The sequence below is a fragment of the Podarcis vaucheri genome (genome assembly GCF_965113315.1).
Source record: "Podarcis vaucheri genome assembly, chromosome: 8".
Lineage (NCBI taxonomy): Eukaryota > Metazoa > Chordata > Lepidosauria > Squamata > Lacertidae > Podarcis > Podarcis vaucheri.
Genome location: NC_138766.1, coordinates 33,125,497 through 33,152,890, shown reverse-complemented (window position 1 = coordinate 33,152,890; position 27,394 = coordinate 33,125,497). Strand labels below are relative to the sequence as shown.

The following is a 27,394-nucleotide window of genomic DNA, read 5'->3' as shown; positions in this document are numbered from 1 at the left end:
CCAGAAGGAAGAGTTTCGTGAAATGGTCAGGCCTGGAGTAAACCAGAAATGTCGCACTGGGTGTTTCCCTCCCCCTTTTTGCACACCCTGCATTAGCACAAAGGATCTCTAAAGCTGTACAATTGCACATTCATTACACCTTTTGCATTTCTTTTTAAGTTCCAAGGGTGAGGATCTTCTTAAGGGGGTGCAGGCAGTTGCTACAGGATCCTACCATTCCTCCTATAACTTTTCCGTCCAGTTTCAGTTAGTTGCTTGAAGGAGCCACAGCATTAACATTTCCCCAACCAACCAGTTCAGCATAAGCATCTTAATGGGTTGTGTGAATGCTGCAACCTCTTATTTGGTGGGCAAGGACTTTTTTTGAATCCACACGATGCCTTCTTTATGCTGTGCACCCAGATGCATGTACGTTTCCCTTAATGTTCACCTTGTCTGTTCCTGAGTGAGCAAGTTAATGACGATGCGTTTAATGAATTAACCACAACTTAGTTTGGGTGGAAACAGATGGCTAGGAACCATACAGTAGCTGCTAAAATGTGTCAGCTATGACCCCATGGAAAGACGGTCCCTGCCAAACTTCTCCTTCCCACGTAGCTATAAAGATTCCTTTGGATTGGGAGTCAGTCAATTACTGGGTTTTTTGTTTGCTTGCTTTTGCAAGGCACCTAATTGAAACAATAACATGGTGCATCTTTGTGAAGCAGCAAAAAGAAGAAAAACAAGTTGTTTTATGTTTTCACCATTTCAATTTATTAATCGTGTTTATTTTTTAAAAAAATGACATCAATAAATTTAAACAAGAAGTCTAAAGTTCTTGTTAGTCACTAGTGCCTTTGCAAGGTTAACCAGAACACAAAGGCAAGAGCAAGTGTATTGAACAACCATGTCTAGAATGCTGCTTACACATTTGTTAGCATAAAGGAAAGAGCTAGAAGTTTCATTTTTAAGCAGAATTTTACTTTTAAAACAAAATCTGGAATTGCAGCAAAGAGGCCTAGAGCATTCCTCCTTTGGCTGCAGTCCTACACAGCATTGCAGAATCCCTAGCAAGTAGGTAAATAAAACAATGACTAATGTGACATTTGATGTTTGCTCATCACGATGTGCACCACTTAATTTCAATAGGCATGGGTGGAACCTAACAGTCCTTCCTAATAACACAGGATCCATCCTGCGACATCTTGGTGCTGTGCCTGGTAAGTCCATTTATATTCTCCATGTTTAAGAGACATACTCTGTTGTGGAATTCACACAGAGTGTTGAATAAATCATGTTTTTGCCACCTCCCTGGAGCTGGGCATCTCTACCTGCTGTTTAAAAATGAATTAATATTCAGTAAGCTTCCCATCATGGTGGCATTTATAATCCTGTTTGTGTCTCTGCTGCCCATTGACCCCTCAATCTGTTCAGCACAGATGGACACACTTCTATCCTAGAGAGGCTGAGAAAGGTGTGTTTTGTATCTGAACAAGCCAAACGTAGCAGTTAAGCTCTGTGTCTTGTATTACTGAATTTTTTAAAAAGGAAAGAAAGAAAGGTGAGAGTGAGACGGAGGGGTACGCATGTAGTGCAGACCATCTCTACCTTGGGCCATTTACTTCTCCCAGTTGTTCATCATTATTCAGTAGGCTCATGATAATGTTTTAGTGTCAATATGGTGAGCGATCAGCACATGTAACTTCATCATTTGCAGTCTCCAGGGAGCAGTGCTGTGCCAATAAATTTGCAGAAATTCCTCTGGTTCTTCATTAAGGCTCTTCAGTGATTTCTACCTGATAATGGCTGGGGGGTTAGATAATCATTTTACAAAGAGCTGAAAGTGACTGCTGTTGCTCACTCATTTCTTCTAACCCCCCCCCCCCCGATCTCTGGTCAAACAGGTCTGGCAGGATTTTGAAGCATTTTTACAAAGACCTATAAATAGAGATGATAATGAGATACCTATGCTTACCTGCACCATTTTCAACTTTCGGGGGGGGGGGATGTTTTCTGCCTGCAACCAGTGTTCATGAGCCACACTTGTCCAAGCAATTCACCATGTTAATACAAGTGTGCACCCAGAATATTTGCAGAAAGCAAAATTTATATGCATGTGTGATCGGCTGCATAGTGATGCCGTGAAAAAATAGGAGCCTGGGTGAAAAAATGTATCCGAATAATCAGATCAAAGACATCTCTTGTTAACTATGTAATCTTATTTCTGGTAGAAATCAAAAGATTTAAATTTTCAAGTATCAGCACAAATTATATGTGTGGTTTTCAACATACCTTTTCCCCATTAATTGTGTTTTGCTTCTGATCTAAACTGCTTTAGGAGTGACAATTCCTTGGCTAAATATTGGCATGGTCTTTTCTACCTCATGCTGGTCTCGAGACCAAAATCACCTTCCATATATAGACTACTTACACACTGGTGCTGACTGCATTTGGTAAGTGAATCCCAAGTGAACCTCTTTGCTCTTCTGCACTGTTGCTTTCAGGAAGTTGCACGTCAGCTTCTATGGTGATCCTGATGGAGCGTCTTACGGCCTCAACACCATCGCAGTTCATGGCACCCCAACCTGCCCAACTACAACCTTCTTCTATAAATAATGTTTTCCTAAAGATTATAAAACTCTCAAAAGCCAGAAAATATCACATTAAGCAGAAAAAGATCAAGTTGACCCTTGTTCAGCACACGCAACCTAGAAATGTGGCAAAGAATCGGAGTTAATCACAAGCCTTACATAGAAGTCCCACTTATTCCATTTGGTACAAATGCTGCGCAAATAAGCCTCCAAAGTTACTAGGCCGTAAAAAATGTTTCCAGCATGCACTCCCTATATGTAATCTCTTGGATCCCAAAATCCTGTTCAAAGAGTAGAATGCTCTCTCTCGTACTTAAGTAAGGAGGCACCAATCCTGCCTCCCTCCATCTTTCTCCCCTCTGCCAAACTGGCTTGAGAAGATCAAGAACACCCTAAAGAGCTTTTCAGAGGGTTTAGAGGGGTTCCAGATGCAGTGCAGCTTTGTAACAAGTGGTACTCCCTATGTGAGAGGCAGCATTCTTCTGTTGTACCATAAAAACTTACACCTATCTTTTCAGGCCTAAATGGAAAGTAATTAACTGTGTTTGGGGGGAAAACACTTCCTGTCTCGTCACTAGGAGGCAGCTCTTTTTTCCCATAGGCAAGGGAGTGAGTGGTAGTTTGTACAAGCCTCAGCTTTAAGATGTACTTCACACATACATCATCTCAGTAATTACAAGGATGTTGTATTATTGCAGTGATACAGTTGGAAGGCTGAGTGTGGCTTACCCAAGTGCGAAGTGCATTCAGGGCTGACATGAGATTTGAACCAGGGGCTACCCAGCTAATGGCTCTTGCCAGCTCAAATAGAAGACTTTCAAATGTCCTCTGGAAAAAGTCCAAAATGTTGCACAGCTTCAGGAGAGCAGAGGCCTGCAGTCCAGAGTGGCCATGAAGAATACTCCTGAATGTGACTTTGCTATTCAGACATGGTGTACAGATATTTGTCAAAAAGGAGCTTTTGATATTGGGGCCACACCACACATTCACCTTTTAGGTTTACATTGGGGGGGGGGGTTAGCATACCCTTGCAAGTTGGTCATACGTATGATAAAATCCAGTCTTTGGAAATTTGTGCCATACAGGCATTCTCTTCCAAAGAGCCAGGATCAGCTACAAATCCCTGTCTGTTCTTGGTTGCTTCAGCAGCATGCCCAGGTTTGCTGACATGGAATGTGTGGGACAGCCCTTATTGGTGGTTATGGGATGTTAAAAAGCAGTCAGGTGTCAGCATTCGGTTCAACCAACAGAGGATATGCTGGTTGTAGTTTCATTAGGTGAGAGCTTCAAAATATTGTGAGTTCAAACACAGTTCTATTTCTCCTTTTCCTAACCCCCAATATTTGAGAGAAATGCAGTCAGATACATGTAGAGATGGCAAATCCTTTAATGCTCCAATGTTTGATAATATATTCAGTGGTTGTAGCGCTACAATTATTCCTTGCTGTGTTATTTTGAAGTTTGATCTTGTTTTCAAATTTGCAAACTCTTGGTATATTTTGCACATCTGCTGCTGCATTCAGGTCCAGGCTTCCTCTACGCATCTGAGAACAGGACCCTGGACCAGAGGGGCCTTTTGTCTGATCCAGCAGGGCTTTGTATGCTCTCATGTTGCTCTCAGCTTTGGTGATGTCAATTTCGGCAGCATGGAATAAATACTCCCTTTGTTTCCCCTTTCTGTGTCAAAAATGAACAGGTATTGCATTCCTGCTGCAGAGGAGAAAAAACTTGACAAAGTGGTACACACCCTGCTGCAAGCCAATGGCACTCCAGGGCTGGAAATGCTTGAAAGTAACGTCATGGTGAGTTGCTTTGTGATTTGTTACTAGGCAGTTTCTTTTGCGGTGTCAGGAACAGCAATACATTTTATTGTGTAAGCCAGGGGTCGATTTCCTTTCTAGATCCAAGGGCCAAACCTTGGGTTAACCATCTGGGAACTGCATGCCCCTGGTAGATGTCCACACCACACTCCTTTCCCCTGCCAAACACACAGGGGCAAACACAGGCACACAGCTCCCCCTCAACTGACCTATGCGTATTAAGGATGGAGATGGAGGATTATTGTCTAACTTTGGGGTTTTTTCTTACTGATGTCACTGCTGAAATTGGTAGGAGCTTCCAGCCAGAGTGAAAGCTCAGATTTATTGTTTAAGCAATACTTAGAGGGGCTGATGTGGATTCATATGTTCTTAAAGGGGATAACCCAGTCCTATATGACACAAGGAGATATGCCTCCCCACCCCAAGGCTCCTGGGTCCTGCTGAGGTTTGTTTCCCTTTAAGCCAAGCTTAAGAGTTGGTTGGTTTTACGTAGTTGGCAGCAGAAGGATCTGCTCTGGGGTTTGTTTCTGTAGAAGCATTTAGAGATTCAATATGACTTTTGCATGTTCTCCATGGCAAGTAGTAAGAGGTAAGCAAATGGAGCTGCCAAGAAAGGCACCCGCTCTAGATTTCCCCTGCTTCTTTCTCTCTCCCTAGATCTCCCCAGAGGTGCTGTGTAAAGAGGGGATCAAGGTGCACCGTACTGTACAGCAGAGCGGGCAGTTTGTTGTCTGCTTCCCAGGATCTTTTGTGTCTAAAGTGTGCTGCGGCTACAATGTTTCTGAAACTGTGCACTTTGCTACCACCCAGTGGACAAGCATGGGTTTTAAAACTGCCAAGGTAGGAGCTTGTGTTCTTAAAAACTCACCTCTGCAAACAGAACACCTCTGGTCACAGCGTGTGTAGTGCTGCTTGATGCATTCATTAAACCTTTTGGGATATGGGTGGGGTTTTTTTCATACATAAAGCATCTAGACTTTGCCTTTTACCACTCAGAACTTGAGAAATCTCCATTTCAATGAAGACTGCATGGACTGTGTCACATATAACTATTCATAGGACATGTCCTGACTCAGCTGTGATGTGCATTAGTAACTCCTTTTATGTATGACTCGTTGGTTGAATTTGTTGCAAGGACAGCAGCAACAGTGCCTACTAGGACCAGTTGGGTTGTGTTTTGCAGGTGAAAGTCTTGGGGAGGTGAGTTGCACTTTGCATTTACTTGCACTTGTGCCCAGGGCTTAATTGAGAAGTTAAGGGACGGCAGGAATTGCACACTGACACCTGAAGGGCCAATATGAAGTGACTGAGAAGAGATTGCTCAGGAAAATTTTGTGTTTCACACATACACTCTTCTGGTCAGGAAATCCTTGTCCCCAAGGATGATGCGTTAATTGGGTATGTTCCTTTTTCTTTCCAAAACGAGTTATTTCATTGTATGTGAACTAACACTCTGGAATTTGTCGACGCAGGAGATGAAGCAACGACGTATACCCAAGCCATTTTCAATGGAAAAGCTGCTCTATCAGATCGCAACAGCAGAAGCAAAGAAAGAAAATGGGTCTTCTCTTAGTACAATATCGGCACTTCTAGGAGAGCTCAGGTAGCTAGAGTCTCTTTTGTTTTATCCTACTTGCTTCCAGAGTAGCTCTCGCGGAAAGTATAGTGTTGTGAGACGTCCAAGAGCATTGCTGGCAGCTGCTGAGCCAGCCAACCTGCTTGAACACTGCCACACATGGGAGAAGAAACTTCCATGGATGGTTTGCTGTCAAAGCACCAGAGGACAGAGCAAAGTACTCCATACTACTAGCATTAGGTGATGACTTTTTTCTCACCAAACAAATGAATCCGTGTTTCCCAGTGTGCCTAATAATGTCAAGAGTTTTAAAATCACTGGCTAAGCCAGGAGTTCCTGTGTTTTCGGAAGCAGACAGTGTAATCTGTCTGTAGGATGAGGACAACTACACACCTTTTCTAAAGACACTGAAAGACTTGTTTTTAAATGCCCCCCAGCCCCTGTCCAAGGCAGGTTTGAAAAGCAGGAAAAGCTGCCATGTTTCATATGTAATGCTGTTCTCTTTTATTCTCCTACTATGTAGCACTGCTACCCACAACAAGTGTGAGACAGCTGGGTAGTGCTGGTCGGTAACATCTCGAATAGATCAAGAGAAAATCTGATGGCTGGAATCTACAAATTGTATTTAACAAAATTACTGTGTTAATGTGCAAAGAATGGTTAGAGTCTTCTCCACTATATGTCTGCCCTCAAAGTGGAAGACTTTTGAGGCTCTGCATGGAGCTTCTTCCTTTTTGGAGAGTTGATATGCACTTTTCCCTTTAACAAAGGAAAATTTGCAAATATCGAAAGAGCTGGTATTTTTACATCCATCCAAGTGGTTCTCAAGCTTGTTCACATTTAGGTTGCTTCTTTCAAGAGGGAGATCTTCCAAAGGATATTTCTCCTTCTAAAGCCTGATCTTTGCTGCTGGAATAACTATGTTTTTTAACTGCAAATGTCAGCCTACTTTTTTCCTTTGCTTGATATGTGGTACCACCGTTTCCTTTCCTGAGCTCAGTTCTCATTTACTCACTGCTTTGGTACATGATGTTCCATCTCTCTTCCTGTCTGCTCAATGGTTTGCTCAGTTCCCTTTTAAGTGTCATAGCAAGTCAAGTCTTGCCAACTGAGGGAGGGCCTACCGCAGGACAATGTTTTTGTCCCACTTCTATCTCCTCCTGTTTCCCTCCTTGGCCACTGGGTATGTTTAGCCTGGAGAGAAGATTGTTAAGGAGAGACATGGCAGCAGTCTTCAAATTTCTGAAGGGTTGTCATATGGAAGATGAAGAAGGCTTGTTCTCTGCTGTATCAGAGGGCAGGACTAGAACCAGTGGGTGGAAATGGTGGTGCAACAGATTTGGTCTAAACATTGGAAGACACTTTCTAATGTGTAGAGCTGTTCAACAAAGGAAGAGACTGTCTTGGTAGGTGATGGGCTCTCCTTCACTGAAAGTTTCTAAGCAGAGGCTAGATAGCCATCTGTCAGGGATTCTGGAGTTGCATCCTGGATTGTTGATCCTGCATTGAGCAGGGTGTTAAGACGAGATGACGTCCCAAGTCCCTTCCAACTCAATAATTCTTTTTTTCTACAGCGTGTAGGGCTGCTTAAAATGGTGCTTGGTCTCCATAGGTAGTAGTATCTCCTGGCAAATCAGTTGGCAGCCATGTTTGCCCAATAATTTGATCTGGCCCAAGGTTTTTCTGTATCAGAGTCTCTGTCTGGAAAACTCCCAATTTGTATACAGTGGCCAGACAAAACATTAGATGGGATTTAGCCCATCATAGCATGGCAATTGTTATTAAAATCTCAGGCCTACGTTGAAATGTTGCCTGCAGTTCATGGCATTCCTAGGAGAGGTTGCTGTTTTCTAATTATTCCTCATGTCCACAGGGAGACAGAGCTGAGGCAGCGGCGGCAGCTGTATGAGGCAGGCCTCCATTCGTCAGCTCGCTATGGGAGCCATGATAGCAGCAGCAGTTCGGGAGTGGATGGGAAGAAAAAGCCTCGAAAGTGGCAGCTAGAGACGTCTGAGAGGAGGTGTCAGATTTGCCAGCACCTGTGTTACCTATCTATGGTATGGAAAATCCCTAGAAGCTGGGAGTTCTCACTATGTTCTTTAAATATCATCTCTTCCCCCCCCCCCCAAATCTCAATTACTCCAGTGCTAAAAGGCCAAAATGCATTTGGCCAAAGCAGTGTATGTATTTCAATAAAGTATAGGTTGAAATCTCTTGTGAAGCACTGGTGTGTAGGAGACTCAGGATAGTTGAAGGTTAAGGAACATTGGTGTTAGTGCTTTTTAAACAATATTGGATTGAAACATAAAACAGGAGAACTAAAAGCTTGATGATTTGTTTTGTAATTTTTATTGTCATTTCATAGTTTTCAAATCTTATTCTGACGCCTGTCAAGGAAACTTGACATGCTCTAGAGAATTTCTGAATATGTTCTAGGATGTACCATTCAGTTGAAGTGAGGTCAGCTGTGCTTCATATCATCAGTTCAAAGAGGACAACAACTGATGTACAAAATATTCCAGATTCTCCAGCAGTCTGCACATTGCACTGGATGATTGACAGTGGTGGGCAGGGGCTCTTCCAGAGAAGATTCTCTGGTATTTGCTCATGGGAGAACTCCAGAATTACAGTACCTGGAACACCATTTGAAAATTGCTCTTGTACTACAGTATGCCAGTTGTAAGCAGAAGCTGGTGATTTTTCACTTAAAAGAATGTATGCCTCACTTCAGCTGTCTTCAGATATTCACTTTGGGCCTGCAGGAACCTGCGGGCTTACCCTCGTGAGATCACGCATGCCGGCAGTATTCCAAATCCAACATGCAGTAAGCTGAGTCTGAAGGGAGGCCACTTCCACCCCATGTAGGAAATCCTATGCACAATGAAAGTGTCTTCCTTCTGATCCAGTCAATCACAAGTCAAATCAAGAGTCATGTCATTGAGGGGGAGGAGCTAGAGCCACACTTTCCACGGGCCTCTTTGCATATTCAGAATAAGTGAAGAGGGTTTTCTGGTTTTCAAGATTTGTCAAGGAGGTAGTTCAAACGGTTCAGTAAAAGGGAGCGTATTACTAGAAGAACTTTAGTAATAAACTGTAAGATTTCTCATTGCAGACCAGCAAGAGGTTGCAGAAAATAGTGCAATATTAGGTCATAAAAGGAATAAAGCTCACTTTAGAATTTAGTACCAAAATAATAATTGGCTTATGGGACTAATAAATTAAAATCATGGCTGAAAATGCATTTTCCTGACACAATATAAAAGCTTTTCTGCCATTTCAAGCCCAAGGTAGCACTAGTGCATATATGAAGGCCACTTTTGAATGTCAGCATGGGATAAGCCATTTATGTAGAATTACTCATTTACAAATAGAGTGGTTTTTTCTGCACACCACTGCAAATTACCAATACATTTTGAAAAGGTCTGCAGTGGCAGAGAGAAAATGTGCCGTCAGTGAACCATGCCACACACCCATCTCACCAGATGGTAGCATCTGCCACATGAACAGGGTTGCCTTGATGTTTACATCATTCCTTAGCCTCTATGGAAAAAAAGTTCACCTTGGCTCAGTTTTGCTTGGAAGAGCTTAAGAATTGCAAAGTTTAGTTTCTAATTCTGTTGCTCATTGGGATTTGATTCTAAATAGGTGTGTCCATAAACACTATCAAAGTGATTGAACATATATCAATTAACGGTCTCACCGTGGTTATTACATTTGCCACACCAACAGTAGTAACGAGTGGTTTCAACGTTTGAATTTTAAAAGTGAATTCACCCACAGGCTTAACAAACAGGGATCACGGTTGTGTGAGACTTCCAGGTTAAGCTTCCATATAGAATCAGGCTGTTCAGGAAATACTGATCTGCAGGTTATTAATACTCTTGACCGTTTAAAAAATGTTTGCAGGTTGTACAGGAAAACGAAAACGTTGTCTTCTGCCTCGAATGTGCCCTGCGACATGTAGAAAAACAGAAGTCTTGCCGAGGACTAAAACTAATGTATCGCTATGATGAGGTTTGTATAATAACTCATAGGTTGGAAAAGTTTACATTTTTGAAAATTCTAATTTGATCTTACAAATAATTTCAGCTATATTGGAAACCTGCTTTTGATTTCCAATTTTATGGGCACTTTATTCTTGAATTTAAAAGGTGTCCTTAAACATGTAGTTTTTGTTCTGTATTCCATCATTATATGAAGACTAGTAAGCATGTAGAAATTTCAATAACGTGGTTTGAAATAGTTATAAATATCTCCTTTTTTAAAAAAGCAAAGGTTTTTTAAAAGGTTTAAGTGAGGACTTTTTGTCATTAGCAGAATGCAAATAATCTGTGGTTCAGCATATATGAATGAGCTCTGGGTTCATGTGTTCTCCCTTATTTCTAATTTAGATTACAGTGGTGCCCCGCAAGACGAATGCCTCGCAATACAAAAAACTCGCTAGACGAAAGTTTTTTCCGTTTGCGATTTGCCTCGCAAGACGAATTTCCCCTATGGGCTTGCTTCGCAAGACGAAAACGTCTCGCGACTTTTTTTCTTTGACTAAAAACAAAGACATGTTTTGTTTATAAAGTTAATTTATTTTCCCTTAAATTTTTGAACTGCTCTTTACAGTATGTGTGACTTTAAAGAGCAGTTAATAAACTGTTGTTGTACCAAATTTGGCTTTGTTTGGACTTTTTTTGACCATAGGAACGCATTAATTGATTTTCAATGCATTCCTATGGGATTTCGTGCTTCGCAAGACGAAAAATTCGCTAGACGACAAAAATTACGGAACGAATTAATTTCGTCTTGCGGGGCACCACTGTAGTTTGAACAGCATGTCAAATTGTGATTAAACAGGGTGGGTTGTTTTTTTAAAAAAGCCAAACTTCATAAAGTACTGATTCAACAAGTTACCGTAGTTAAACAGAATTGTTCCATTCCTCACAGTTGTGCTGGACGATGTGAGAGGAGTGTTATATCTGGTGCATGGCCATTGTTGCGAGCTTATTTGCCACATTCTGTTAAGGCTTCTGCTATCTAAACTCATTTTTGTTTTTCCTTCTGAAATAGGAACAAATTATCAGTTTAGTCAATCAAATCTGTGGAAAAGTATCTGGCAAAAATGGCACCATTGAGAACTGTATCAGCAAGCCTACACCAAAAAGAGGACCTCGGAAGAGAGCAACAGTCGACGTGCCATCATCAAGACTTTCATCCTCCAGTTCATCCAAAAGTGCTTCAAGTTAATCATGAAGATGCCAACACACTCTCTCATTTTTGTCAATTTTATATATATTTTTTGTAATTATTATATCATAGTTTGGAGTACTTGCTGTAGAATACAAGCTGTCTTTGCACTAGCTCTAAAGAAGATTTTCTTCTGGTTTTAGAGAACTAATTTTGTTTTAGCATTAAACTGTTGAATTTTATTTTATTTTTATTTTTTACTTAGGGTAGTTAGATTACAGCAGGATTTTTTTTTAACTGCTGTACATTCAGTTTTGAAAGCATCAAGGGGCTGATGAAATTCATTTGTATTTGTCCCTCTGTCTGAAGCTACAAAGCCTTTTTTTCATTTTTTGGTAACTGTGAAAAGGCTTTTAAACTCTTTTTTTGATAGGTTGAAGTTTGGCGTTTTATAATTTGTTCTCCAAGTCATGTCAACAGATTTTTTTCTAGAGAGAAAAGGGATAGGAGACAAAACTTGAAAGAAATTGCTATACTTTTGGCTTGTATTCTGTAACAGGCAGGATGAGTTTTGTACCTTTTTAAATTGGAGAATACACACTTTTCTTTGAGAGGTTATGGCAGCTGAAGATGGACTTAGTTTTCTAACTGTAGGCAAAATGGGAGATTTGGAGAAATTGTTCTCTGTTACCAGCACTTCACTATGCATCTGTTCGAGGAGGAGAAGAAAGAGAAGAAAAAGACTGCCTGCCTTGAGGAGTCATGTGAGCGAAAACTGTGCCTGATTTCATTAGGAAATCCATTCTGTTATGTTTTGGTGCTGTTGGCTACTTTATCAAAAACCCTTCAATAGCATCCTTTTAAAATGATTGAAGCCATAAGTGCTTCTTGTCATAGACGTGCAATCTTTAACATTCCATTTCCATTCCACTGCTGTTTTTCATACCTTTTCACAGTCAGCATTAATTTTGTTTTGAATTTTGTTTTGTTGTTTGATCACATTTAGAGCCACTAGCAGATTTGCATATTTCTTTTGAATGTGAAAAATGCATTTGCTCTCATCTTGTCTATTTTTTTCCTTCATGTTGTAACAAAAAAGAAATCATACCTTTTGTACATAAGCCTGTAAATTGTTTTAAATACTTGAGCCTTTTCTTGGGAGGGTGGGGAAGGGTGGCAAAGAGACAAGATGAAGAAAAGCCTTACGTTTCACTTTCTTCATCGGATGGATTTGGATGCTTACAGGGTTTTTCTTGTAACATTTATAAGTGCTGCTTACATCACTGAACAACAACAAAAATAATAATGGAGTAGTTGTTGCCCTTTTCCAGTTGTGTGTACAGTATGTGTGGAATAAAAAAGGGAAAATGTTTTCACAAACTCTTTTGTTTCATAATTGAATTCAAGACCGTAGAGCTACCCATATTGCACTGAGCTTGCCAGTGGTGACTGTCAGGAAAAGTCTTATAAAATACATATTGTCGGTTGTTGCAGAAGACGAATTGTTTTGGAATATTTAACAATAACATACAGAGTCGAGTGTTTTCCAATGTGGTTGTCCGGTTTTTATGGCCTTGCTGTGTACTTTTTTCCTTCTTGACAGTAAACTTCTGACTATGGCTTACAGTTTGACATTTAATTTATTAGCGCTGCTCTGCTCTCTTTCCTTGTAAGGAAAGACTTCATGTTTATTGCCAGTTTTGTTTACTTTTCAGGTTTGTAATACAAGGTTTAATAAAAAAAACCACACTTTTTGGACACTTTGTCTTTCTTCTGAAAGAGCAGTAGAGATTAAACTTCAAAAGTCAGGACCATTCTGGTTAGGAAAGATGCAACACATATAGCAGATATTCCCAGCTTTCATTTATAGGTACATTATTCCACCGAACCCAAAGAGAAATGGGCTTCTGAGACTTATTTCAAGTAGTCAACTATTTGAGAATAGTTGCTCATTTAGAACATGCCCATAATCTCTTACATAGGGATAGCACAAGCATGTTGGCCTGATGCTGTGTGCTACAGGTAGTAAGTAGAAAGCTTCAACAGTCTTAAAGTTAGGCTAGTGCACTTCATCAGTCTTTCGGTATCTATTGTGAAGTGAACAAAGCAGCATGCTTCTACATGCTTCTACATCCCTTATCACAAATGAGGCTTATCCCACTAAATGTAGGACAAAGCAACAACAGGACAGGAGCATGGAATCAAAGTTCACGTACTTTTTCAACTATTCAAGTACTTGCTGATCTTTTTCTGCTCATTATTTATAGGTATGTAAAACATCAGTAAGAAAGCATATCGATTTCTTACATCTGGAAGGTCACATAATTGGAGGCTATTATTCTTCTGTCTAAACAACAAACATTTACCAGTCTTTAGCCACAACAATTAAGACATGCACACTGTGACAACAAACATGGCTTCTGTATTATGTTCCTATGGAGGATTTTAAAAGGAACCCTTACAACAACTTGTTCATTGGATAATCCTTTATATACAAGGTTTACTTTTCCAAAGCCAACACTTTATTGCTAATGGTGTGCTTCAAGAAATTTTTAATAAAAATCAGTATTTTCATGACTGTCAAACTCAAGTTTTATATATGGTAATATTTTTCATGATAAGATTGGAGTAACAAAAGCAAGCTCAAAATACTTCTTTACTCACTCATTCATTCCAGGGTCCTAATTCCTTTAGAGCACCATGATAACTCAAATTGTTTGCGAATCACTCTCATCACTAACATCAGAAGGGCCTTTCATTTCAGTATTTACAGCAGTGTCTACTTGCACATCTTCCTCATCGGACTGGATCACAGGCGATTCTCCTTCACTGGCATCTTGGCTGGCAGAATCAGTCCAGGCTGAAGAAGAGGAGGACAACTCTCTCAACGCTGACTGGGTGGGAACTTGAAGACTAATTTCATTTTGACCAGTACTGCTGTCTGATCCTTCAAAATAACAAGAGAAGTCAGTGAGCTAGGCTTATTCATTTGTTAGAAACCCATTATATTACAACAACTGGGAGACTAAATGCTTTAGTGTTTTGTACAAAATAGCTGAGAGAAAGTAAGAAAGCATTTGACTACATGCTCCAGAAATGGCACTGAGTTTCTCAGGGTGAAAAAGAAAGTGAAGAATAGTTGCATACTAAAGCATAAAAAGCTGTGTGCTCCACATCTTGTAATGCCTTACTAATAATCCAGAACAAATGGAGCACATAAACCTCAGTCTAAGACATAAGATGTCAGGAAAGTAGCCACAATAAGAATCTGTTTTATGAAAGTATCCTTGAACTAGGGCTCTAGTTCAAATTTAGCCTCCAATTTTTGTGTGAAATGAAAAATGTGGGCTTCTTGCTGAATCCTGCATCTTAGTGAACCTGGCTGGTGATATGTATATTTGTTCAGAAAACACAAGAATGGGAAATGTGATTGAAATCAACAATTTATGTTAGATCTTTTTTCTTGGTGATTTAAATCACCTCAATTTAATACGTATCCACCCTGCTCAAAAACATCAATAAGTTCTATTTCTTTTTATGCCAGTGCAACCAGATCAAGAATGCAAGAGTTCATTTTATACCTATCATAGGAGATGACATAGTACTGTCCTCTCCTCCTGAATTAAGGAAGACATCTAAGGCTTCTTGGTCAGACATATCCACAAGGTCCATTTGTTCCAACATGTCCACATTTACTTCCATAGAAGACATGCTTCCAATCGGCTCTGCCATAAGAAAAAGGTAAACAAGTAAACTTGAAAATCTCACCCATATATGATCACTTTTGGAGAAAACTATGGCATAAATTAAGCATACTGGAAGATAACATTTACGGTTAGTGAATAGGCATCCTTTTACCTTTATTTTTTTTAAAAAAATACTTGCACTGGATTTACAGTTTTACTTTCTGAAATTCATGTAATGGAACTACTTCAGACTTCATTCCCAAACCTAGGATGATGCAACTTACATTTTAAAAAAGATTTTTATCATTATGAGACAGGTAAGTAAAACTAATCTTAACTGCCATTGCAAGAAGCTAACATCCCAATCTCAAACTGCTATTAAGAGGTGGCTTAATTTCTCCAGAATTAACCCTGAGACTAACAGAATGTGCTAGGTTGTGATAGAAGCCCCAGAAGTTTCAGGCATTGTAAAAGTCCTTTGTACATGTGTAGGAAATCCTACGGTGACAACGAAGGTGCTGGATCCAGGGCACTTGAACTGTGGAAGATCAACAGAATCCATCTGGAAAAGTCTTAAACCATTAAACTTACTTCAGAACCTACAGCTTTCATACATCTATACAGTTGCTATACCACAGGCCTTCGGATTTGGCTGTGTTTTCTTCCATACAATTCATCATTGTGGAGGAAAACAGCTACAGCAAAACTGCAATCTGTCACTTACTTGTTCATGTGGAGCAAGCAACTGCAATATTAAAATTTATCATCCCTCATCCCACCCACTGGTGCTATGCTATTTCCAGCTGCAGCGCCTCAATCGCAGTCCTGCATATAGGACAGTCCTTTGCCTGCTGTTACATTCTTAGAAGCTAAGTGGGTCTCATTCTGCTCACTGGTTGAAGAAGAGAATGCTCAAACAAGCCAGCCAATAAAAACTTATAAATGAAAAAACAGGATAGAGATGTACTGAAGGAACTAAAATCTTGCTTCCTCTTGGGATCTAGCTTAAAAATTACACGGAACATTTTCACTACTTGCCTCGTCTGTCAGTTATTTGCAGATAGCCTGTGGAGAGATACTGTTCCATGTCCTGCTGAAAAGCTTCTTCAAAGAACTTTTGCCGCTCCTTTAGCTTCATTTGCTGGGTATGCTCCATAGCCAACACCTTCTGTGCATGCTCTGCATCAAGCTCAGCTGCAGGAGAGAAATATGCATTAAGCCTGAAAGATTCTCATTTCAGTGTTTTCAGAAGCATGTATGTTTTATGCACCCTGCTTCCCAAGGAAGTAAACTCTGCAAAAAACAAAACCCAGTTGACAGAACTCATTTTTAAAGTTATTTCCTTAGGCATTTAAGACTAGTATTTTTTTTCCATTAAAAAGAAATACTGAAGAGCACTTGCTTGGCAAGGAGCTTCTGAAGAACACAAATGCGCATCCCAATATATTATCTGTCTGTGGCTGTAAGGCAAATGAGTTAAGGACTTCAGAAATTAGGGACAAGCCATTTTGTAGAAAGAGTAAAACTGAGAAGTAAACACACTCTTCTTTGCCATTGTGTTATATAAGCTGGTAGTGTCTGTATTATTTTACGTAGGCTAAAAACCACAGAGCTTGTCCCATGTAATGAGCAAATGTTAGTTCTGCTATGATGCAGAAAGGCAATTCTATTGTAATAATAGGCCAGAAGCTATTACTAAGTATAGAAATCTATTTATTTGCCCCTAATAGTGCCTGGCAGTTTTGAATTTTAATGGCAACATCCATTTTTCTTCTATCCCCGAAATAGACATAGCAGCTAAGCAACAAATGGAGTTTATGTAATATTTTACCAAGCCTCTCTCCACTCCCAGTTAGCCTTTTATGTTTAAATTGATAAAGAAGGTTGCTGTCAACTTTGCAAGTCTGTTGTTGTAATCGATTCTATAGATTGGTGCCTATGGCATTTATAGATACATTCTTTCCAAAGTGTGTTATGAGGACGCACAGTTCACTTGTGTATTCCCCCAATGTGATCTTTGGAATGTTTTGATTGTTTTATATTGGTTTGTTTTAATGTTTCATCTGTAATAAAATATTTTTTAAAAAGCAACTGCTAAAGTGTCAACAGTATCCTAAAATGTAATATACAAAGCCTACACAAACAGTATGTGGGATTCACCTGACTTTGCCATTTTAAAAACATTTAAAATGATATTGTGCCATTTACATACATATAACATAATTATAAAAGTTGCACAACTAAAACAGTATAATAATCATGAGTTGCAAATATCACCAATCAAGCAACAAAACCTGCTGCTCACTAACTGAGCAGCCTATGCACAACCACCACATTTCACAACTACATGAGTAGGAAAGACAAATAGTTACATGAAATACTTCATTGCTGCAATTTTCTCTCACTGTTTTGTCACCAGATACACCTTTGCCTTGTCTTGGTGTCAAAGAACTCTGAGGAAATTTTCTGGTTTGGTTTTTAGAGTCAGCTTTTTCTTAGCTAATTCTCTGTGGCACACTCATTCAACTTATTCATGTTATATTCTGTCCAGAGTCCTGTATCTGTCCACGTTTCAAGTTGCTGAGGCAACTTCTTCCTTCCCCACATATAAGTCTGCATCATAAAATATGATTATTTAGAATTGCAACACAGCCAGAAATATATGTAAGCTTAGATGGCATATACTGCCTCACTGACACTCCTTGAATAACACCAGTTAATTGTTCATTGACTAACATTATCAAATGGCACTGTGGAAGATAACTATTTTGCACCAATTTTCCAAGGACAGGCTTTCAGCTAATTAGCCTGCAATTTCCAGAATCCCCTGATGAACCCTTTTTAAAAATTGGTGTTAACATTGGTCACTTTCCAGTCCTCTGATATGGAGGTTTATACAGGGGAGAAGTTACATATTTCCATTAGAATATCAGCAATTTCACAGTTGAGAACTCTCAGGATGATGCCATCCAGACTCAGTTATTATCAGTTTTTATTTTATCTATTAGGCCTAGAATGTCATATTTCATCAATATTTTGCCTCAGTTTTTCAGACTACCTTCCAGGGATGCAAATAATTTGTTCAGCTTCTCTGCAATTTCCTACTTTAGCACACCTTTGACCCCCTTGGTCATCCAAGGGTCCAAGCCTCCCTAGACTATCTCCTGTTACTAATATATTTAAAGATTTTGTTGTTGTTGGCCTTAGCATGCTCCTCAAATTCTTTTCTAATGCCCTGTATTGTCTGCTTTTGCCAAAGTTTGTTCTTCTCATTTGGGCATTTTTTTGAGGAAAGCCTTTTTCTAAGAGCTTCCTTGAAAGTGAATCATGCTGCCATCCTGGTGCTTCTGGAGCTACATTCCAATATATAGCATGAACAAGTCTAACCAGTCAGTTCTCTATGTTCTTTGCGTATTAAATCTTTTCTGTAGGTTAAAATGAAAAGTGTCAAGCTGAATCGGTATTGCCTAATATTTTCTCCATTAATTTTCTTCCAATATACTTCTGCACAAAGGTATGTCTACCACATACGGCAGAGATCTCCTCATTTAAAAAAATGTTTACAGCCAATAAAAATACAGTTACTGGTTTTACTCATGGTTACTAAAGTAACATACCATCTAGTTGCCATTTTATATCAATTTCCCATTCTGTTCACAAATATTCCAAAAGTTCCTACTTGGATATTATCTCCTACATCTTGTGCCTATCTAATCTTCAAGTCTGCAGCTTATTCCATTTCACACTCCATTTTTAATAGAATTGTACACATTTTAGACAGTAACAGTGCAATCCTGTATATGCCTAGTCAGAAGCAAGTCCCATTGAGTTCCATGGGGTTTGTTTCCAAGTAAGTGTGCAAAGGACTTCAGCCTCTGGGTGAATTCCAACTGTGGCCACCACTGGTGTAACAGAACTTCCTATCCTCCCCTCTGCAGCTCCCCCACCATGCACCAAAGTCTGCTCCAAAGACTTGGAAGACTCTTCAGAGTAAATTGTGGGAGGGGAAGGAATGGAATATCACTCTAAATGGTTTTTTCATAGTACCACTGTTTCCCATACTGTGTCTTTTTTCAAATGATTGAGAAAATCATCTGATATAAGAACTCTACATTTAAAGTACTTAAAATATTGTAATATATTTTACAAAATGCATTTTTACCCTGCTCTTCAGCCAAAAATGTTCCCAGAGCTACTTACAGAACAATAAAAATCAAAAAGGTCCCTGTACTCAGGCATATAATCTAACAGAACAAAAAAAGGGGGAAAGATGAGGGAGGAAGCAGCAAACCTAGCACCAGTTCTTAACACAACAGAGTTCTTATGTAATGACCAACTTGGATAGGAACTGCATAGCTGCAAGAAGAGCCAAAAGGATATGCTCTCTTAGCACTGCCGATGAAAGCTCACATCTATTTTTAATCTCATTACAACTTAACACTCTGAAAGGAGAATGTTAGCCGCTTTGAGACTCCTGAAGGGGAGTGAAAGGCGGGATATCAAATCCAAACTCTTCTTCTTCTTCTTGTATATTATTAGATATTTATATCTGTTTGTATCTCTCTGCCAATGATATCTAACTGAGCCTGTTCTTAATGGTGAGTGCAACCATTTCAGTTAAACAGACAAAATTAAGAACCAGGACAATTGCCGCCATTAGTTGTCTGACAGAAGAGAAGACCAAGAAAGCATGATGCTAGAAAGCAACCATACAAGAATTAGCATCCAAGCAAAAGGATCATCCCAACCCTATTTCCCCTGATTCTCTGAATATTTAAAATAAAATAGGACACACTGTAGCAGATGCATTATTGCTTTTCAGTAGTTAATCCCATTTTTCCATCTGTACAGAGGTGAAACAGTTCTGATTTTTTAAGTGCACCATGATCTTTCTTCTATAGAATTTCCTTTACACACAGAGAGTGGATTTGTCACTGGCCCGTGGTTTGATCCTACTATAAATAGGAATGCGTTTGCAATAGCAGGGTACTGATCAGGCAGAAAAGATCCATGCAAGTGTGTGCATTAAGAACCAGCCAGGAACTTGATTCCTCATTGATTAAGCTTTCCCTGACCAGTAAGAATGGGATGTTTTGTGTGTCTGAATTCCTGAAGGTATTGTGGTGTCTTTAATATGCTTTTATACTACTGTTTTATTAGTTTTATGTTGTATTTTTCTTTTAACAATATTGTATGTTTTATATTGTACACCACTTAGGTTTTCAAAAAAATAAGCACTTTATAAACACTTTTAAACAAGCAAATAGAGAAAACAAAACTCCACACAATTACTCTCACTTATGTAGTTGCCTAATTCAATAATTCAGGTGACTGAGAAATGGGCTCATACTACAAGCTCAATAGTGAGTAGGCTGAGCAAGCTGTGTGTTATGACAAACTTGTTGTATACTAAGAAGAGACAACTTGAACATATTGAGCATCATATGAAACAGCTGCCATCTCACAACCACAGTTACAACCTTGGGAAATGTTTTAACACCTAGCAGGTTTCTTTGATGCATAACGATCTGCACTGCCCATCCAAACTTGACTGTTCAATCATTTTAAGCACAGAAAAATAAACTATGCAGCACACATATTTAAATCATACTCTTTCCACAAAGCCCCATGACTGGGCTGTTTGTTCGACTCTAGAAATGCACATTAGCAGTTGGGCTGAACTCCTGCTGATTCAGGGAATCATTTTCATACAAAACTGAACTGTTTTGTTCTGTGGCAAGTTGCAATGAAGCAAAAATATCTTGATTAAGTGAGCAGGTATTGGTGGTACAGTAACTTGAAACAGCACAGGGCAGCTATACACATTTAAAAAGACTAATGTGTAAGAATGTCATTAAGGCCTTTTGCCCAAAGCACAATGAACTGCTTGCTTGTTTGGTGGTGGAAGGCAAAGACAAGTTGATTATTTAGCTGAAGCTGTACAAGTAATAAATGCAAGTACAGTGGTGCCCCGCAAGACGAATGCCTCGCAAGACGGAAAACTCGCTAGACGAAAGAGTTTTCCGTTTTGGAGGTGCTTCGCAAAACGAATTTCCTATGGGCTTGCTTCGCAAGACGACAATGTCTTGCGAGTTCCTGCTGGTTTTTTCCCCTCCCCCCCTTTTTCTAAGCCGCTAAGCTGCTTATCAGCTGATCCGATCAGCAGATAAGCCGCTAAAAGCCGCTAATAGCGCTAATCCACTAATCCGTCAATGGGCTTGCTTTGCAAGACGAAAAACTGCTAGACGAAGAGAATCACAGAACGGATTCTTTTCGTCTTGCGAGGCACCACTGTATGCTGTCAAAATATTGGTGCAGGTATGAACAAACAATTATCCAAGACTTGTTAATATCTGGCAGTATAGTGCCAATTGTAAAACATTATGAAAAGCATTCAACTTCAAGCTCACTTCATTTGTTTATGACATCTGTATGCCACCTCTTAATATAAAGTTCTCTCAGTGGTTTCATTCTCATGCCTTTTCATGGAGAAAGCCATCAATCATTAGAAAGATAATAAGAACAAGACTAACCGATACTGTTCCAGCACTGCCTAGACAGTATGTTAGGCAGTTGTCTCTTCTGAAGCAAACAGTCTTCTGTCAACCAGCAATCAGGTACAATTAATGTCCCTAAGGTCAGTGCTGCCAGGCTACAATCTTGAAATCTTACTCAGCAGGCAATCACACTCAATTTCCTCTTCCATGTATATTTAAAGAAGCTTTCCTCCTTAACAAATTTGACCCTCTCCGACATGAAAATAGTTGCTCATTCCCATTCTCCAAGCAAGCAATTTCATCTAAACACAACTTCCCTGTGTGAGTTCTCTCAACATGTCACTATAACCTTTATTAAGCTTATCTGGGGACAATGGAAGGTCCTCCAACATGGGCGTAGCCAAGGGGGGCAGGGGAGCAGCTGCACCCTCAGATCAAGTAACTCAATAGAAATACTTAACTAATTGACCAATAATGTCAGTTCTGTTCCCCTAATGAAGTCCGGGCATCCCCCTAAAAAAAATCCTGGCTATTGCCCATGTCCTCCAACTTAGTATATAGGAAAATTCCTTGCATACAGAGTGTAAACCTTACTAACTGAACTTCTATGTCACATCAATGAGCTACATCAGTTTAAGTCAGGAGGCAGATGAAATTTACCTGCTTCAAACTCCAAACATTGTTTGGAGTAGAATTATAGAGTCTGAAGAGGGAATCATCCAAAATAATTACAACATGATAGCACTGAACCATACCCATCCAAAAACACTAATATTTATAGCCATCCTATTTCTTGAACACAACACACAAAACACAAAGTTCAAACTCAAAATTGCTTTTCAACACAACACAGCTTTTCCCATGAAATTAACCGTAACAAAATAGCAAGCACTATTTCCACCTGAAAGCAGTCACGACTCACAACACATTTGTGAAACTTACCCTCTAACATTACTGTTCAAGATATGAAACAAAAAAAATGCAATTGCAAAGAAGTTCTTGTAGTAAATGTACTACTTTTAGGTAGTTCCCTACACACCTATTTACTTACCTATACTAATAGCATCAAAATGTTTTATGTTGCTGCAGACCACCAGAATCAACACCACCAGTGAGCACATCTAGGTACTTTACTTTGCTTTGTAAAAGCAGCTGGAGGAAGCCCATCATTCCAAATGCACTACCGGAAATATTACTATAGTCAAGTGGAAACAAAGCAGTCAAGAACTAAAGATACTAAAAAAATGTAGAAAGTGCAGCAGAGATCAAAAAAGCATCTAGGGAAAGATATTAAATTCAATACATTTAACTTTAAAGTATCAAAGCTCATATGTACTTTAGATATACTGGTAGGTTAATAATCCAGTGCTATATTTAAAATCTGAGACATTTCCATGAATTCTGTCTTTGTTTTTGCAGGATGGGGGCAAAAAATATCACATAACTTTAATGTCGCAGCTGGTCTACAAATTTATGTTTCAGCAGCTGCTCTCTGCTCCCAATGACCTCACAGATATTTTGTATTGTTCATCCAAATGACAAAAGGTATTATGTAATACTAGGAAAACCTGCAGTTCCTAGAATTTGAGACTTCCTTCCCCCACATTGAAATATATCTTCTATTTTATTGAACTGAAATTGAATATATATTTTTTAAAAAAGAATACAACTAAAGGCTCTGTGGTAAATCAAAACACTCTGACAGGTGTTATGGTGTCAGAGGGAGTGGGCAGAACACAAGGGAACTTCAGTCAGAATTACTCACAGGACATCTCCCACTTGATTTTTTTCCCAGTTGGTTGTAATTCTGCACAGGAATGGATATGAACTGAACTTGCCACTGGTTAATAGGATTGGAATCAAACTGTTGTTGAGTTCTTGAAATTTGGGGGGGGGGGGAGGTTCTTCATAAATGTTTTGAAGAAACATTGTATGGTGTTAAATGTCTTTATCATACTGGTTCATGTGGGATAACCAGCCCTATATAACGAACATGCTTAAGTCTAATTAATGCATAAAGGGTTTAATACCAGTAAACTGTCCTGTCAAGCTTAGCTAAGTCAATTCACTTAGGAGAAAACAATTCTTCTCCAATCTACCTGGGAGGTTCAGCATGTGAAGAGGTTTGAGCTAGTTGCTCAAGCTCATCCGCATGGCTCTCACAATCCGCTCCTAAGTTCCTATAACCAAGAATTTGTTTTATTGCCTGTGGAACTTTTCTGAATGCTGGATTGAAAAACACATGAATCAGACCTTTGGAGAGTTTGTAAGTAAACCATTATTATCTTCCCAGACATGGTATTCTTCTATGCTAGGGGCAGAGGGAAACTTTGGAAAGCAACATTTTAAGGGGACATTTTGGAACTCACTTGGAGGGGGCATGGTTTAAAGGTCTAACCACCCTATATTTCCACGCTGTTGCATATTCTGTGACTTTAAATCTTTAAATTCATATGTTCATACATTAAGCAAAGACTCTGGAACAAGCAGAATGGTACACTTGCAACCCTAAAGATGACAGGATCTAATGCTACTACCTCAGTGGATTTGACTACCTGGAAAATCATCAAATGACAACGGCCTCTGTCTTGGGCCAGTTTGCTCCCAGTCAACTGCACAGTAACTGCTATGGTTTTCTGTTTCCTGTCATCTATTTATTAAAATGTTTCAACAGTTCTTAACAACTGCATTTTCTCCCTAAGTCTCTCCCAGCTCCTACTGTTGAGGTACAAATTTAATTACTGTGATGCATTACAACCTCCCCAGAGCTTTCAAAATGATTTTGTACATGTCTTTCCATCACTCCCTCTAGTGGTGGTACTGCTACCACCACCAATGAAAATCTACAAAATCCCAAGTTCTTGAATATATTTTTCTAAAAAGAAGCAAAAAGACTCTTGGCAGAGTTATCATTAAAGCCACTTAAGTCTGCAATAATGTTTCACTAGCCTTAAACTGTCGCAGCCATTAAACTGAGATGAGCGCCGCAACCCCAGAGTCATCCGTGAGTGGACTGAATGGTCAGGGGTCTCTTTACCTTTAAACTTTAAACTACATCAGTTATTCAACAACAAAAAGTACATAAGTTATCTATTTGCCAACATATTACTTTCTGGAATGATATTTTTGAACTAGATAGCATTTGAATTAGATAGCATTAGCTGAGGCAAGAACACACACACAAATTCTAAGCTGCATCTGTACACCTATTTTGCCTTAGGGTATACAGTGTACCATATGTCGTAGCATAAAGAAGCCACAATCACAGCTGCTTCTTAGCAGTGATAAACCCTTTCCACATTTCTTGCTGACCTATGTCTAGAGCACTCTATGCCCTCACTTTTCTCAGAATCATCTAGATTAAATGGACTTTGTAAATACTGATATCATGAGCTTTGGTATTTTCCTTCATTGATGATTCATTGTTATTTATCATTTCAAGAGTTTGTAGACTACAAGCACTTTGGGCTGCAATTGATAATTGACCACACAAATGGCAACGAAAACAAAAATATAGTAGATTAAGAGTTCAGGTGTAAGTTTCTCTCTGACTGCATGGAAAACAGAGATAAAGCAGAAGATAGGCTACATCTTAGGCACTCTCCTGTAAAAGGCATCAACTTGCAAAAGAATCAGCCAGCCATGAGATTTCAAAGCTTTACCTACTGACTCATAACAAACACATTCATCTTGCTACTATTCAGCAGCACTCCATTCTGTCAAAGAACTGCAAGTCCTTTCCTAATCAATACAAACAAGCCTTGCACAATCTTGTTAAGATGGGGTTTTCTCCACAGTCCATTTGAAAAGATGATCTGTCTGTAAAATCTGTAAAGAATAGTCATTAAAGTCAACTAAAAATGTCAACCTACACTTTCCAAGTCCGCATTGATAAGCTATCTTACTGTGAGAAGTGTTACTGTGAAACAAAACCTGTCTCCTAAGCAGTGTCTGTTAAATGTGAGTGTTAGTAAGATTTTAGCCGCCTTCCACATGCTTCTCATTCCCCTTCTTTTTCCCTTCTGTTAAAATACCTTAATACATAAATTCCCTTCAGCATTTAGATACCTCTAGTGAACTGGGCTACAACCCCAAGCATTCTTATTAGGGAGCAAGCTCAATGGAAATATTTTGGATGTTGCTGTTGATCATTCCTCTGACATCCCCTTCAGTCGCAGTCATGACAGACAACAAAGAATACTTTTTAGTATTCTTACGTTGTAGTCGTTTAACTTAAGGCAATGAACACATCCATGCAAGTGGCTATGCAGAAGAGGTACCCCTCTACCCTAGCTTTTGACATCTGAGATATGTATTCTCAGGACCCACCCTATTCATGTGACTGCAATTTGTTTTAACTGTTTTTATTATTGAATTTTAAATTGCTGTAACCTGCTCTGGGACCTGCTGATGAAAAGGAGACAATAAATTGAATCATCATCACCATCCTATAAAAAAGTCACTCACATTGTGTTAGTTGCAGATTAATTTTTGAGGCTCTTTGGTTCTATTAAAAATACCCGTATTTTTCGCTCGATAACACGCACCTGACCATAACACGCACATAGTTTTTAGAGGAGGAAAACAATAAAAAAAATTCTGAATGAAACAGTGGATGTATCATTTTGTGCTTCATGCTGTGGCCACAGACATGTGATTTGACGGTGAGTTTGGGGTAGCCCAATGCAAAAATCCTGAGAATCCATGTGGATCTGTGGCTTGTAACCACATTTTTGCACCATTGTGGCCCCAGGCAACAGTGGGTGCGTGATTTTTTTGGTGCAGGCTGTAGCCATGGACATGTAATGTGATCTGATGGTGAATTTGGGGTGACCCAATGCAAAGATCATGAGGATCCATGTGGATCCGTGCTTTGTAACCACGTTTTAAGTAGGGAGGGAAGGAAAAACACAGAAGGGACAAGGAGCACAAGAGGGGTGTGCAGAGAAGCAGCTGGCTAAGAATGCAGGAGAGGGGTTTAACGGGAGGGAGGAAAGGAAGGCAAAAGTTTTCCCCCACCCACCCAAGCCAGCCCCCCCCCTATCTCTATCTCTCTCTCCCACCTGCATTTTCCAGCTGCCTGCAATGCTAGACGCAGCAGCAGCAGCAGCGGAGCACGGAGAGGAGGAGGTGGTGGCTGTCGGCTGCGCTCCTAGCCGATGGAACCTGAGCCAGGTGGGCCGGAGCCTGTGCGCAGTGTGACTAGGAAGGAATTAGAAGGAAGGACGCGATCCTTTCCTTTCCCCTCTGCTTGCCAGGAGAGCAGGGGCTTTCCCTGCTCTTTGTTGCGTTTGAGCATACACAGCAACCGAAAACAGTGGGCAGTAAGACCCTGAGGCAGAATACAGAAAAACAGCAACTTCCTTCTTTAGCCTTCCCTCCTCCACGATCTGATTTTTGCCCCTGTACTCGGGCCAGTCGGCTCCAGGGACCACACATTCGCTCAATAACATGCACAGACATTTCCCCTTACTTTTTAGGAGAAAAACTGTGAGTGTTTTAGAGAGAAAAATACGGTAATTACTAGTCATGTTGCAGAAAGAAATTAGAGTATGTGTTCACAAAACTCAAGTAATCATTTGGAAGATCAAATTTACTCATTTTCACAAATTCATTATGTTTCACTAATTTTAAGAGTCTGATGTTAAGTTTTCACATTTATGGCTAATGATTCCATAGCACTCATCACAGAATACTCATTTACAATACAAGTGATGTCAACTCCATGAAATAAAATTAAATTTAACCATGGCCCTCTGGGTCAAGGTGCATTACCAACACAACCTCCTGTTCTTAACAATTTGTACATTCCTACTGTCACCCTCATCAGGCAGATGAGAGAACTAAGAACCCATTTCTGAAGAACAACACTAGGTTTTACTATCAGTAATGGGACAGAATACACTTTTTTAAATGACACACTTTAGAGAAGAATTAAAGCAAGCTATTATTAACAGAAATATAATTTGAGTTAACAAAAAGCTTTCCAGAGAAACCAGAACTAAAGAAACATAAAAGATGTATAGGTGGTGATCTGTCAACATACTAAAGATTCTATTTGAGAAACTTA

At 39.5% G+C, this 27,394-nt stretch overlaps 2 protein-coding genes across 6 annotated transcripts in view; one reads left to right on the top strand and one right to left on the bottom strand.

Moving 5' to 3' along the window:
* The window catches only part of JARID2 (jumonji and AT-rich interaction domain containing 2), a 208,527-nt gene extending 196,006 nt beyond the window's left edge, over positions 1-12,521 (top strand). For 2 of the 3 annotated variants that reach the window (XM_082234204.1, XM_082234203.1), the window contains exons 11-18: positions 1,129-1,199; positions 2,318-2,432; positions 4,267-4,372; positions 5,048-5,230; positions 5,863-5,993; positions 7,840-8,023; positions 9,873-9,980; positions 11,025-12,521. In XM_082234204.1, the coding sequence (XP_082090330.1) occupies positions 1,129-1,199; positions 2,318-2,432; positions 4,267-4,372; positions 5,048-5,230; positions 5,863-5,993; positions 7,840-8,023; positions 9,873-9,980; positions 11,025-11,201 (1,075 nt within the window). In that variant the 3' untranslated portion in view covers positions 11,202-12,521. Of the gene's footprint in view, positions 1-1,128; positions 1,200-2,317; positions 2,433-4,266; positions 4,373-5,047; positions 5,231-5,862; positions 5,994-6,489; positions 8,024-9,872; positions 9,981-11,024 lie in introns of those variants that run through there. The other variant, XM_082234205.1, reaches the window with a different exon arrangement.
* A 241-nt stretch (positions 12,522-12,762) lies between these two features.
* The window catches only part of DTNBP1 (dystrobrevin binding protein 1), a 41,734-nt gene continuing 27,102 nt past the window's right edge, over positions 12,763-27,394 (bottom strand). For all 3 annotated transcript variants that reach the window (XM_082234618.1, XM_082234619.1, XM_082234620.1), the window contains exons 8-10: positions 15,866-16,021; positions 14,723-14,866; positions 12,763-14,088 (exon numbers count right to left, since the gene is read on the bottom strand). In XM_082234618.1, coding sequence (XP_082090744.1) covers positions 13,850-14,088; positions 14,723-14,866; positions 15,866-16,021 — 539 coding nt within the window. In that variant the 3' untranslated portion in view covers positions 12,763-13,849. The remainder of the gene's footprint in view (positions 14,089-14,722; positions 14,867-15,865; positions 16,022-27,394) is intronic.